General features: G+C 41.4%; 1 protein-coding gene across 2 annotated transcripts in view; it reads left to right on the top strand.

Moving 5' to 3' along the window:
* Window positions 1-13,102, top strand: part of cd2ap (CD2-associated protein) — an 83,446-nt gene that overhangs the window by 26,675 nt on the left and 43,669 nt on the right. The window contains exon 2 of one of the 2 annotated variants that reach the window (XM_029631475.2): window positions 1,981-2,138. In XM_029631475.2, coding sequence (XP_029487335.1) covers window positions 1,981-2,138 — 158 coding nt within the window. Of the gene's footprint in view, window positions 1-1,977; window positions 2,139-13,102 lie in introns of both variants that reach the window. The other variant, XM_029631473.2, reaches the window with a different exon arrangement.

Genomic DNA, 13,102 nt, shown 5'->3' with positions numbered 1-13,102 from the left:
TTTGATTCTTGGTTGAACCGAAAGAGGGGCACCGCTTACCTCCGGTCTCCGCCCAGATCATTCCGGAAGAGCTCTCTCCTGAAATTTTTCCAAGACGACAGCTAATGATATATACATCGCCTACGGATGATTTTTATCGCTTATTAACGTTTACTAATACCTAAAGTAGCATTACAAACGTATTTCGAAGTGTTTTGTGAAAGTTTATCGTCTACTTTTTGAATTTTAAAAAATGACGTTACGTTGTGAAATCGCTGTTTTTTTCGTTTATCACACAGTCTACATATAACGATATCTTGGCTTTATATGGCCCGATTTAATCGAAATAAAGACCCAATAGTGTTTATGGGACATCTAGGAGTGCCAACAAAGAAGATGGTGAAAGGTAATGACTGTTTTCTATTTTATTGTGCGGTTTGTGTAACGCCGAAATGCTAATTATTTTGTTTACGTCCCCTGCTGTGCTTTTCTGTTGTAGTGTATTGGTGCATGCTATCAGATAATAGCTTCTCATGCTGTTGCCGAAAAGCATTTTAAAAATCTGACTTGTTGCCTGGATTCACAACGAGTGTAGCTTTAATTTGATACCCTGCATGTGTATTTTAATGAACTTTTGAGTTTTAACTAATACTATTAGCATTTAGCGTAGCGCATTTGCATTTTCAGAGCTCTAGTTGGGACGCAAGCGTCCCAGGTAGAGGTAAGAGGTTAAACAAAAGAGAGGTTAACCTCTTGCTTCTACCTACGCATTTCGGCGTTACACAAACCGCACAATAAAATAGAAAACAGTCATTACCTTTCACCATCTTTTTTGTTGGCACTCCTAGATGTGCCATAAACACTATTGGGTCTTTATTTCGATTAAATCGGTCCATATAAAGCCAAGATATCGTTATATGTAGACTGTGTGATAAACGAAAAAAACAGCGTTTTCAAAACGTAACGTCATTTTTTAAAATTCAAAAAGTCGACGATAAACTTTCACAAAACACTTCGAAATACGTTTGTAATGCAACTTTAGGTATTAGTAAACGTTAATAAGCGATAAAATTCATCAGGAGGCGATGTAAAGATCATTAGCTGTCCGTCTGGAAAAATGTCCGGCTAGAAACTCAACGAAAATATCCGGTCCTAGACCTGAAGAAATACGGTGCCCTGCATGTGTTTGACCAAGAAAAAACTCGAAGGGAAATGACAAGACTCTAGACACCGTGTGGAAGCTGTAGGTACTGCAACCTCAGTCAATTAATTGTGGTTCACCTTTATCAATGGGTTCAAGTAGCGCATGGATATATTTTCCCATTTTCAGTGATCAGTTTTTCCTGTGCTTTTCGATGTAAATGCCGTTCTGGTAAAGCCACAGCAGTGATTTAACCAGTTTTATAAACGTCTGAGTGTTTTCTATCCACACAGACTAAGCAAATGCATATACTATATTCCTGGCATGAGTAGCAGGGCGCTGAAATGTTGCGCGATTTTTAACAGAATGTTCAAAAAAGTAGAGGGTAGAAGCAACAGGTTAAGACACAAAGCGAGAGTGAAACACAGAGACCTACAGACATGGCATTTACAGAGAGATTGAGCTAGAGATTGCTCCAGAGCAAACAAATGATGGGGTTTTTAAACCATGGGGAAGGAACTGTGATAGGGTAGGAAATAGGAGGAGGTGTGTCTTCTGATTGTTGATTGATTGGGGAGTGATGATTTTCACCTGTGAGGGGAGAAGGAGAGAAAAGAAACACACACACAGGATATACACACACACAGGATAACTGTATCCGTAACAATGATCAATTGCAATCATGAGTTGTGTGCAGTGATGCCCCCATATAGGCTAGCTGTTGCAAGGCTTAAATCTTAAGGACCAGACTTCTATTGACATCAGCACAGTCCTGCCTCTACATGTCAAAACAATGTGTCTCGCAATCTCTATTGTTCTAATGGTAAGTCTTTCCATCACTCTCTCCATTTCTCCAGTAGAGGTTGTGGTGGAGTATGAGTACGAAGCCCTCCATGAAGATGAGCTGACCCTGAGGCTGGGAGAAGTGATCAGGAACGTCCGCAGGATCGAGGAGGAGGGATGGATGGAGGGAGACCTCAACGGGAAGAGAGGACTCTTCCCTGACAACTTCGTCAAGGTGAGCAGAGCCACTCCCTATTTAGACAATGTTATGAGAATTCCAGTTGACAGGTACAGTAACGAAAAGGCCCATATAGGAATCAAGCTGACAACTCTGGCGTTGCAACATGAACCGTGTTCCCGGTTTTAACAAACAATCATGACTGCTGGTTGCAGACTTGGGACTCATAAACCCTGGTGCACCAGGAAATCTTGCATTCCAGTTGAAGACATGCACACAATTCTATTTCTAATGTACCGTGAAATGGAGTTGTCATAGTACTCATTGCAACTTTTACATCAAGCTAGTTTTTACCATTGAGGACCACTTTGGAAACAAGTGTTTTTTTAAATGAATACCTTAACCCTTTGCTCTCGTGGGTTTTGGCCAGTATGGATAGGGCTAACTTCAAATGTTTCTTACAAAATACATATGTAAAGCCTATGCATAACCATGGTAACAATTGAGAAGAGAACAGTTAGGCGATTATGGGAACATTATTAGACCAAAGGTGAGGGCACAACAGTTCACTTGACACAACACTGAATTCAAATGTTACTGTTGATTTTATGTACATTTTACATTTACTGTATTTTTTTGCCGCATTTGTTTAACGAAATCTGAAAATAATCTCAATACATTCAGTACCATGATAATAATATTCCTGAAAAAGGTGTGTTAGAGACAAAAATAAGACCAAAAAAAATGACAAGGGTTTGAGTGAGAGGACTAATTAGTGTCTCCACGTGTGCACAGTTCCTAAGTCATTTCAATGCACTTTTATGACTGAAAGAAGAGTCTCCGACCAAAAGGTGTTTTTCGTTTTTTTGCTCCTAGCTGTGCCGTTGAGGAGCAAGCACACTTGTCGTTGTTTTGTTTGGAACACAACCCTGCATCCCGGCATCACACAATTACCGTTTACACAATCCCAAAAATGTCAATTTTGTCAAGCGCTGTCTGTGTCAGATTTGCATCATTTGAAAGCCTGTTCTATTGCCAACATGACTAGCTAAGTTCTAAAATAGAATATTACAGTGTTAGGCTTTAACAATGCAATTCAGGTAAACAGATCATCGTTTTGGTGCGTATAGAAACTAGTGCATGGTTCATTCTGTTCAGAACAACCCATGAAATGACGCCATGTCATCTTGTAACTGTACATCAAACATAGTGATTATAAACATTGACACCGTATACGACATGAGTTTCATGATATGGACATTTGAAGTGCACATTTGGTGTTTTGGCTTGCTTGTATGACATCAAAGCAGTATTTTATGTAATCCTCAATGCCTCATCTTTCAAAATAGATTGAGTCCTCTTAATTTTCAGCATTTCTCTCACTCCGACAACAAAACATTTGCCCAGTTACTGTGAGGGCTGGGGGCAACTTCTTGTCGCACACGGTGCTCAAGTTCAGAATGGCTGTCAGTCAAAACCCATACAGCGCTGTGAAGCGTAGAGCCAGAGCTCTGATGTCATTTATAGCATGTTACTGTGTTGCCCTTTTGGCGTTTATCAGTGCCTTAATCTGCCATTTTCAACCCATATACGGGTACGAGTGTAAATGGCTACGTATGTGCTCTGTGCGATCCTCTGGGAATACATTGTACATCTTTTATTTATATAAAAAATAAATATATATCAATTCTATTAAAGTTTTGTAATGAAGTCACAGAGGACGGCTGCTCTTCCCTCTTCCATCCCTCCTGACTGTAATCCAGAGTAGTGAGATAGATAATTCACTAAGGAGTCTGGAAGCTGTGAGGAAGGATATATTGCTGTACTGAACTTTGCCCCCGGAAGCTGTTAGAAAAAGTTTCGTCACAGAGGCACTTATAAAGGAATTGGTCTTTACTCAACGCCAATATGACAGGGTTCTTTGAGCTGTTGCTGAAGTGCATTATAATCAACAACTCTGCTCTGTGCAGGTGGAGGTGTTACTGTTTTGGGTGTTGGCAGTGCTGTCACACGTCTTCATCTTGTTTGCAATTTTGTCACCTCAGAGTCTTACTGAAATCAGTTTGTTTGGCCCTCCAAGGAGAAAATGGATGAAACTCCCTTCCTCAATATGTGATTGTTCTCAGTTTGTTGGAAATAGTAGCCAATTATGCAATAAAAGTTAGGTGTTTTCTGTATCTGCTACATTTGCTGTTTGTTCAGCTTCAACAGCGTGAGCTATGCAAGTCAGCAGTAAACTCCTATAAGGTGTTATTGTTCTAAGAATGGCCGTCAGTTTCCCTTGGGACAGAGCTTCGAGTCGGCCATAGGAGGATGTCTCTCTTTCCCTCTTCCCTTTCAGCAGTCTGGCTCCTCCCAAGGTCTCAACTCCTTGCCCCCCGGCTGTCTCTCTTGGCTTGCTTTCCTTTTAATTTTTTTAAATGGATTGAATGAATGCATTGAAATAGTTTAATAATTTATAATTCAGGAGTTGCTTGAGTCAGGACACTGGTTGAGTCGGGAAGCTGGTCTCCAGTTGGCACAGGAATATAGACTCGCTGACCTGCGTGAGAGAAGCAACACACAAACACACAGTGTTGCTGTCTGTCTCCTCTGCTGTGGAAATGCCCAGTCAGCATGTGTAAACCAGGAAGCGGATGGAGTGGGGTCAGTCTCCGGCTAGCCCTCTCACCCATACTGGTTTATCCCTTCACTGGCAGGACAGGGGCAGAGCCAGGGAGTGTGAGGAGTGGACAGAGCCAGCGGCCTAGCCCTGTAATACTTCACATACCCCAATCATATGTGAGTGGGACTTTGCTGACGTTGGCTGCTTCCCCCTCTAGACACACAGTTAAACTCTTGATACACAGTTAAACTCTTGATATGGATAGACTATGTAGGGCCCTCCCTGTAAAATCTGCAATGCGGAGAATGTGAATGGAATCAGAGTCCAGACATTAAAACTGATTACTTATTTGATTTATTTTAAAAATGTATCGAACTCAGTAGGGAATCAACTAAATGTATTGAACATGTTTTAATTTGCCCAAGTTTATCATAAGACATGAACAGAATGCATCAGTGATTCGTGTTTCCTACAACTTCCTGAAGAGGCAACAAGAATTCCCCCGCCTGTGTCTGTAGGTGTGGTGCGCGCTCCCACTTAGTGTAGCCGTTAGCGACGATGCTTATGAAAAATCTTCTGGTGACATTCTCAATTAACTACAAAGTAGCCTATTCATCATACCTGGCAGAATGATATGATTATTTGCATCAATCCAGTAGGTATTTGTTTAGCATACTCTACCATCACATGTGCACCACAAAAGCACCACGAAATAACAGCCTTTTGCTTGGTGCACATTGGAATTAAAGGATAACTACACCCAAAATCTATATTCTGAAAACATTTCCGAGACCTCAAGTGGTCTCCTGATGTGGTTTAAGCATTGTTGTGGATTTAGAACATCCAATTTAATTGTTTTTCCATTTAAAATATTTTATTTTTGAGAGCGAATACCTGAAAGAACTGTGGAAAATGTAAACAAAACAAAAAAAGGAGAAAAAAAAACTATCGGTCAAATAATAATAAAACCTTCTATATGGCTGTAACTTTTGCCCCTTGAACTCAGGATCTATTCAGGAAATTAATCTAATAGTCAGGGTGCGATACTGAGACCACAGTCACATTTGCGACCATTTGACCAATTGGTCACAACAGTGCCAGTGATTCATTTTTTTCCCTTCCCTTGGTCATGTTAGTTTCACGTTTTGTTATGATCTTGAATTTGCATATTCAAAAAGTAATGTGCAATTGACCAAAAATAAACCAACTTTCTGAAGAGGCAACAACGGCACGGGAATAAAGGGCGGCAGGTATCCTAGCGGTTAAGCGCATTGGGCCAGTAGCCGAAAGGTTGCTAGTTCGAATCCCTGAGCCGACTAGGTGAAAAATCGGTCGACGTGCCTTTTGAGCAAACACTTAACCCTAATTGCTCTGGATAAGAGCTTCTGATAAATGTCTAAAATGTAAATGTGATCAGGGTTAGACATACAGGGCTGTCTGCTGGCCCGGGGAGGTTTTGGAAACACTCCAGGCCAGTTGATCATCCCCAAGTAGTCCGCTTGGGCCAGTGAAAAGAATATTGGGGTAATTCTTTTGTTTAAATCCGAAGGATTCCCGAAGCTGTTCGTAAAGTTTTTTGTTATCATGCACGCTGCACACGTACAGTGTAGCCTATAGATAATCTGTCGGGCAGAAAGAGTGCGCAGCTCTCAAACAGCTGGTTGTTGCTCAGATTATTATTTGGGCCAGTAGCTTTTTTTGCACTGGCCTGGTGTGCCACTGGCAAATTTACCTGAATGTCGAGCACTGTGTGTGCAGTGCACATAGTGCTTATATGTCTACCACTTTGTGTAGGCCTTAGCGATGCCAATGATAGCCTACCTGTCTTTAGGTAGATTGTAAGGCAATTAATTAAAATTTAATTCAGGCACATTATGAGGCACGGGCCAGGTCATTATAAATTGTGACCCAATTCAGGAAACTAGGTGTACGTCACAACTTCACAGGAGAGCCGTTTGAATGTAAAAAAATATGGCAGAAATGCCTTCTCGAACATGTGAACTTATACAAACAAATTTGTATGCTATCTGTAAATATGATTAAAATTGGAAAATGATGAGCCTTGTTGGTTAAGCCACAGAAAAAGTGAGCAACCTTCCCACTAGCCATGATTGGCTGAGTTAATGAGTGGGATGGACATACCTATAGAGGAGTTCACATTGGTCTGCCATATGCAAGGCTTCTGTCTATTTGAGCTCGTCAGTCTGTGTTGGTAATCCTGTCGAACACAACTTTTTTTTAAACGTGTAGTGGAGCTCTCTTTTCTGGACAATCAAGTTTTGAAAACATTGGAATTAATGTATGATAGCTAAAGAGATGGAGAAAACACCTGTCTCCGGATTACATCTTCAAACTAAGGGCAACAGTGGTATGGCATTCCTGACAGGGAGACGCATCCATCATGCTTGATGATGTGTTCAGTTAAGATGGTCTTGTTTTCCAGAGCCGTTTGCTTTTCTAGTTATACCATAATGTTAGCTAGCTAACATTGGACCTGGTTGGTTAGCTTCCAGCACTGTGGCATTGCTGGCACGTTGTTCATTGTTGCTTACCTAGCTAGCTATATGTCTTATGCTAGTCAGTAAATATCTGCAAAAAGGTGAGCTGAGCTGGTTAGACCGTTTTCATGTTATCCAGAGGTAAACAAATCATCAGCCAAAGCGTCAAGTGTGCGCTCCGAGAGCGAAGCGAGATGGGTGGGGCTAAAGCTTAAGATAGCGTGAACAATGTAGAATGGTTGTAGACAAAGAAGAGCTCTTCACTAGATACCAAAACATTCAAAGGTTTTCTCAAAAGTGAATTTACAAGTTAATCAACTTTCAAAGCAGAATGACTTTCCCGTTCCTCATGCAGTGTATAAAATACCATTTTGTAGCTCTTTTTATACCATTTTGAATCTCTACTTTTATCCAATGTAAAAAAGACACCATTTCACATGTTGCTATATAAGACCAAATCCAGGTGGTGAGTCACAATTATGCAATATATACAATTATATAAAAAAAAAAAAAAAAAAAAATATATATATATATATACTCTGCTTCAAAAAAATAAAGGGAACACTTAAACAACACAATGTAACTCCAAGTCAATCACACTTCTGTGAAATCAAACTGTCCACTTAGGAAGCAACACTGATTGACAATACATTTCACATGCTCTTGTGCAAATGGAATAGACAACATGTAGAAATTATAGGCAATTAGCAAGACACCCTCAATAAAGGAGTGGTTCTGCAGGTGGTGACCACAGACTACTTCTCAGTTCCTATGCTTCCTGGCTGATGTTTTGGTCACTTTTGAATGCTGGCGGTGCTTTCACTCTAGTGGTAGCATAAGACTGAGTCTACAACCCACACAAGTGGCTCAGGTAGTGCAGCTCATCCAGGATGGATCATCAATGCGAGTTGTGGCAAGAAGGTTTGCTGTGTCTTTCAGCATAGTGTCCAGAGCATGGAGGCGCTACCAGGAGACAGGCCAGTGCATCAGGAGACGTGGAGGAGGCCGTAGGAGGGCATCAACCCAGCAGCAGGACCGCTACCTCCGCCTTTGTGCAAGGTGGAGCAGGAGGAGCACTGGCAGAGCCCTGCAAAATGACCTCCAGCAGGCCAAAAATGTGCATGTGTCTGCTCAAACGGTCAGAAACAGACTCCATGGGGGTGGTATGAGGGCCCGACGTTTGGCTTTTGCCAGAGAACACCAAGATTGGCAAATTCGCCACTGGCACCCTGTGCTCTTCACAGATGAAAGCAGGTTCACACTGAGCATATGTTACAGACGTGACAGAGTCTGGAGACGCCGTGGAGAACGTTCTGCTGCCTGCAACATCCTCCAGCATGACCAGTTTGGCGGTGGGTCAGTCATGGTGTGGGGTGGCATTTCTTTGGGGGGTCGCACAGCCCTCCATGTGCTCTCCAGAGGTAGCCTGACTGCCATTAGGTACCGAGATGAGATCCTCAGACCCCTTGTGAGACCATATGCTGGTGCGGTTGGCCCTGGGTTCCTCCTAATGCAAGACAATGCTAGACCTCATGTGGCTGGAGTGTGTCAGCAGTTCCTGCAAGAGGAAGGCATTGATGCTATGGACTGGTCCGCCCGTTCCCCAGACCTGAATCCAATTGAGCACATCTGGGACATCATGTCTCTCTCCATCCACCAATGCCACGTTGCACCACAAACTGTCCAGGAGTTGGCGGATGCTTTAGTCCAGGTCTGGGAGGAGATCCCTCAGGAGACCATCCGCCACCTCATCAGGAGCATGCCCAGGCGTTGTAGGGAGGTCATACAGGCATGTGGAGGCCACACACACTACTGAGCCTCATTTTGACTTGTTTTAAGGACATTACATCAAAGTTGGATCAGCCTGTAGTGTGGTTTTCCACTTTAATTTTGAGTGTGACTCCAAATCCAGACCTCCATGGGTTGCTAAATTTGATTTCCATTGATAATTTTTGAGTGATTTTGTTGTCAGCACATTCAACTATGTAAAGAAAAAAGTATTTAATAAGAATATTTCATTCATTCAGATCTAGGATGTTATTTTAGTGTTCCCTTTATTTTTTTGAGCAGTGTATTAACAAATGTGTGCTGGTGCCACGAACTGAAAAAGTTACTATCACCAGTGGAAAGAGTTGGTGTCGAACTCCTGATATTAGTTGTTTTTTACAACCTTGCAAGTGGAACAGTAGTAGTCTATATTATGATCGTTTTCTGTGGAATCAGCATGTGAAGGCTCTGCAAAGCAGGTTCAAAAGCAGGTTGCCATTAGCTCTTACTTGTTTAGCGAGGCGGACTCCACTGGAGACAGAGATTTCAGAGTGCTTTTTCGAGCATTCCTGAGAGATTCCGGCAGAGTGAGTAGAGCGGGCTGTGGCTGGCTGGCTGCTGTCCTAGCCTTTTTCTATGGTCTGAGCTGGAAAAGGGGCAGGTCTCAACATGAGCAGACACAGGCCCATAGAGTAGTAAAGTAAACGTTTACATATACACTCAGAGCGTACTGTATTCTATCAGTTGTTAGTGGTTCATTTTGTGGAAAGGTTCAAGCACACAAGGTGAGAAACCTGTGTCAGAGGAGAACTTTGAGTATAGTTGCTCAATAGTGTGTGCTTATGAGGAGTCTAAGGGCCTGTTAAAGCACTTTGAGGAGGAATGTCCCCGTGTAGTTGCTGCAGCACAGCTCAGTGAATAATGGCATTTCTGAGGAGGGTGTGGACATAGGTCTACAAAATGGTTGATTCCACTTCCACAGTTAAAGGGAAAGCCTTGTCCTACATGAGCTTAAACGTTAGCGCTAAATAAAGTGAGTGACTACACATGAAATGATAGAGGTTTGGCCTGTGAAAGTTACCTTGGAAGTTCAATATGAAGGCATCATATCTCTATGCTATCAGTTCATGATTTGTAGGTTTTGTGTTCCCATTTACCATTCAAATCAGGGATACACGATATATCGGAAAGCATATCGGAACCGGCCGACATTAGCTAAAAATGCCAACGTCGGTATCGGCTGTCTAGTTTAACGCCGATGTTAAAAACCGATGTCAAAGGTAACGTGCATACCTATAAAATGTAGGTATGACGTAATAACACCACTTAAAATTTTGCGTTACTCATGCAACACTGCATTCCTAACCTAGCCCACACAATGTCTGATGTGTGGATCGAGCAGTCATTTGAAAGAGTAAGACAATTCCAGCAAGACAACTCTAGGGTGAAATCCATTAAAGCCAAGATCATGGTTTTCATTGTCCTTGACAATCAACTGTTCTCTGTCATGGGTGATGTTGGCTTTCGCCGACTGGTCGAGCACCGGTGCACACTACCAAGTGCGCAATTTTTCAGATGTTGCCCTACCGGAGTTACACAGTAATGGCGTCACTGCTATTAGCTTCACGACATGCATACTATGGAATGCCGTTTGGGTCTTTGCGTGTCAAAAAAGATACAGTAGCACTGTCAAAGCTGTACAAAAAACTCTGCAAACACTGGCCACAAACGATGTGTTTACAGTACCGCGTTGGTAATAAAGCATAATTTCTTCGACCGCAACTTCTGGGGTAACTAGCTTTATCTTGGTACCTAGCTATTACCAATACAACCAGCCTGAAAATGATGCCCAGTAGAAACTGCAGTCATTTCATTATTCTTAGCAATGATTTAGGAATCTTTGTGAGTAAGTATTAGCTAGGTTGCCACTTGTTGTTCGCCTATTGAAATTGACCTTCAGTTCATGAAAATATATAGCTAGCCAGCTACTTAACCCTGTTGCCCAAAGCTAAAGTCATAAGCAGCCAGCTAGCCTCATCTGGCTAGTGAGGCTCTACCGTACCGGGTTATGTGTTGTGAAACTAGCTACAATAAAGATTAGGCACAATAGTGGAATTTGTGGTTTGTCTTCAAAATAAAAGTGTCATTGACAGTGATGCAAATTAATACAAATAGTACAATTTGGAGGTCCACCGATTTATCAGAATGGCCGATTTAATTAGGGCCGATTTTTCAAGTTTTCATAACAATCGGAAACCGGTATTTTTGGACACCGATTTCGCCTATTATTTTTCGTTTTTACACCTTTATTCAAGTCCGTTAAGAACACGTTCTTAGTTTCAATGACGGCCTAGGAACGGTGGCTTTAACTGCCTTGTTCAGAGGCTGAACGACGGATTTTTACCTTGTCAGCTCGGGGATTCAATCTTGCAACCTTAGTTAACTAGTCCAACGCTCTAACCACCTGCCTCTCATTGCACTCCACGAGGTGCCTACCTGTTACGCGAATGCAGTAAGAAGCCAAGGTAAGTTGCTAGCTAGCATTAAACGTATCTTATAAAAAACAATCAATCAATCATAATCACTAGTTAACTACACATGGTTGATGATATTACTAGTTTATTTAGCGTGTCCTGCGTTGCATATAATCGATGCGGTGTGCATTCGCGGAAAAAGGACTGTCGTTGCTCAGTGTACCTAACCATAAACATCAATGCCTTTCTTAAAATCAATACACAGAAGTAATATTTTTAAACCTGCATATTTAGCTAAAAAAATCCAGGTTAGCAGGCAATATTAACCAGGTGAAATTGTGTCCCTTCTTTTGCGTTCATTGCCCGCAAAGTCAGGGTATATGCGATAATAATAAACGTTTTGTTTTCGAGATGGTAGTTTCCGGATTCGACCATATTAATGACCAAAGGCTCGTATTTCTGTGTGTTATTATGTTATAATTAAGTCTATGATTTGATATTTGATAGAGCAGTCTGAGCGATGGTAGGCAGCAGCAGGCTCGTAGGCATTCATCCAAACTGTGCTTTCGTGCGTTTTGCCAGCAGCTCTTCACTGTGCTTCAAGCATTGCGCTGTTAATTACTTCAAGTCTTTCAACTCCCGAGATTAGGCTGGTGTAACCGATGTGAAATGGCTAGCTAGTTAGCGGGGTGAGCGCTAATAGCGTTTCAAACGTCACTCGCTCTGAGACTTGGAGTGGTTGTTCCCCTTGCTCTGCATTGGTAACGTTGCTTCGAGGATGGCTGTTGTCGATGTGTTCCTCGTTTGAGCCCAGGTAGGAGCGAGGAGAGGGACGGAAGCTATACTGTTACACTGGCAATAATAAAGTGCCTTTAAGAACATCCAATAGTCAATGGTATATGTAATATAAATGGTATAGTGAGAAATAGTCCTATAAATACTATATGAACTACAACCTAAAACCTCTTACCTTGGAATATTGAAGTCTCATGTTAAAAGGAACCACCAGCTTTCATATGTTCTCGTGTTCTGAGCAAGGAACTTAAACGTTCTCTTTTTACATGGCACATATTGCACTTTTACCTTCTTCTCCAACACTTTGTTTTTGCATTATTTAAACCAAATTGAACATGTTTCATTATTTATTTGAGGCTAAATTGATTTTTGTTGATGTATTATATTAAGTTAAAGTAAGCGTTCATTCAGTATTGTTGTAATTGTCATTATTACAAATACATTTTAAAAATCGTCCGATTTAATCGGCATCTGCTTTTTTTGGTCCTCCAATAATCGGTATCGGCGTTGAATAATCAAAATCAGTCGACCTCTAGAATTATTCCATACTTTTATTTTGAATGCTAACCACAGTCCACTATTGTGGGTAATCCTTCTTTTGGCTAGCTTCACATAGATATGTAAAATAAGTTAATAAATTAGGGTTATTTTAGATGACACCTAGCTATGCTACTGAAACAGATTATGTCGTGTTATTTGACACTTCAAATGGCGTTCCATAGAAATCCTGGTTCAGAATGGAACAAATTAACAACAAAACAAAACAGCACAGCAAGTAAGTGAAAGAAATAGGTTTTGATTATGTTTAGCTGGTAATGGGGACATACGTAAATGCCAACAAAATGACTTTTTGTTTGCGTGTAACCTTTTATTTAACTAGCC

The sequence above is a fragment of the Oncorhynchus nerka genome, linkage group LG24 (assembly GCF_034236695.1).
Source record: "Oncorhynchus nerka isolate Pitt River linkage group LG24, Oner_Uvic_2.0, whole genome shotgun sequence".
Classification (NCBI taxonomy): Eukaryota; Metazoa; Chordata; class Actinopteri; order Salmoniformes; family Salmonidae; genus Oncorhynchus; species Oncorhynchus nerka.
Note: the sequence above shows the minus strand (reverse complement) of the source record. Positions and strands in the feature narration are given on the sequence as shown.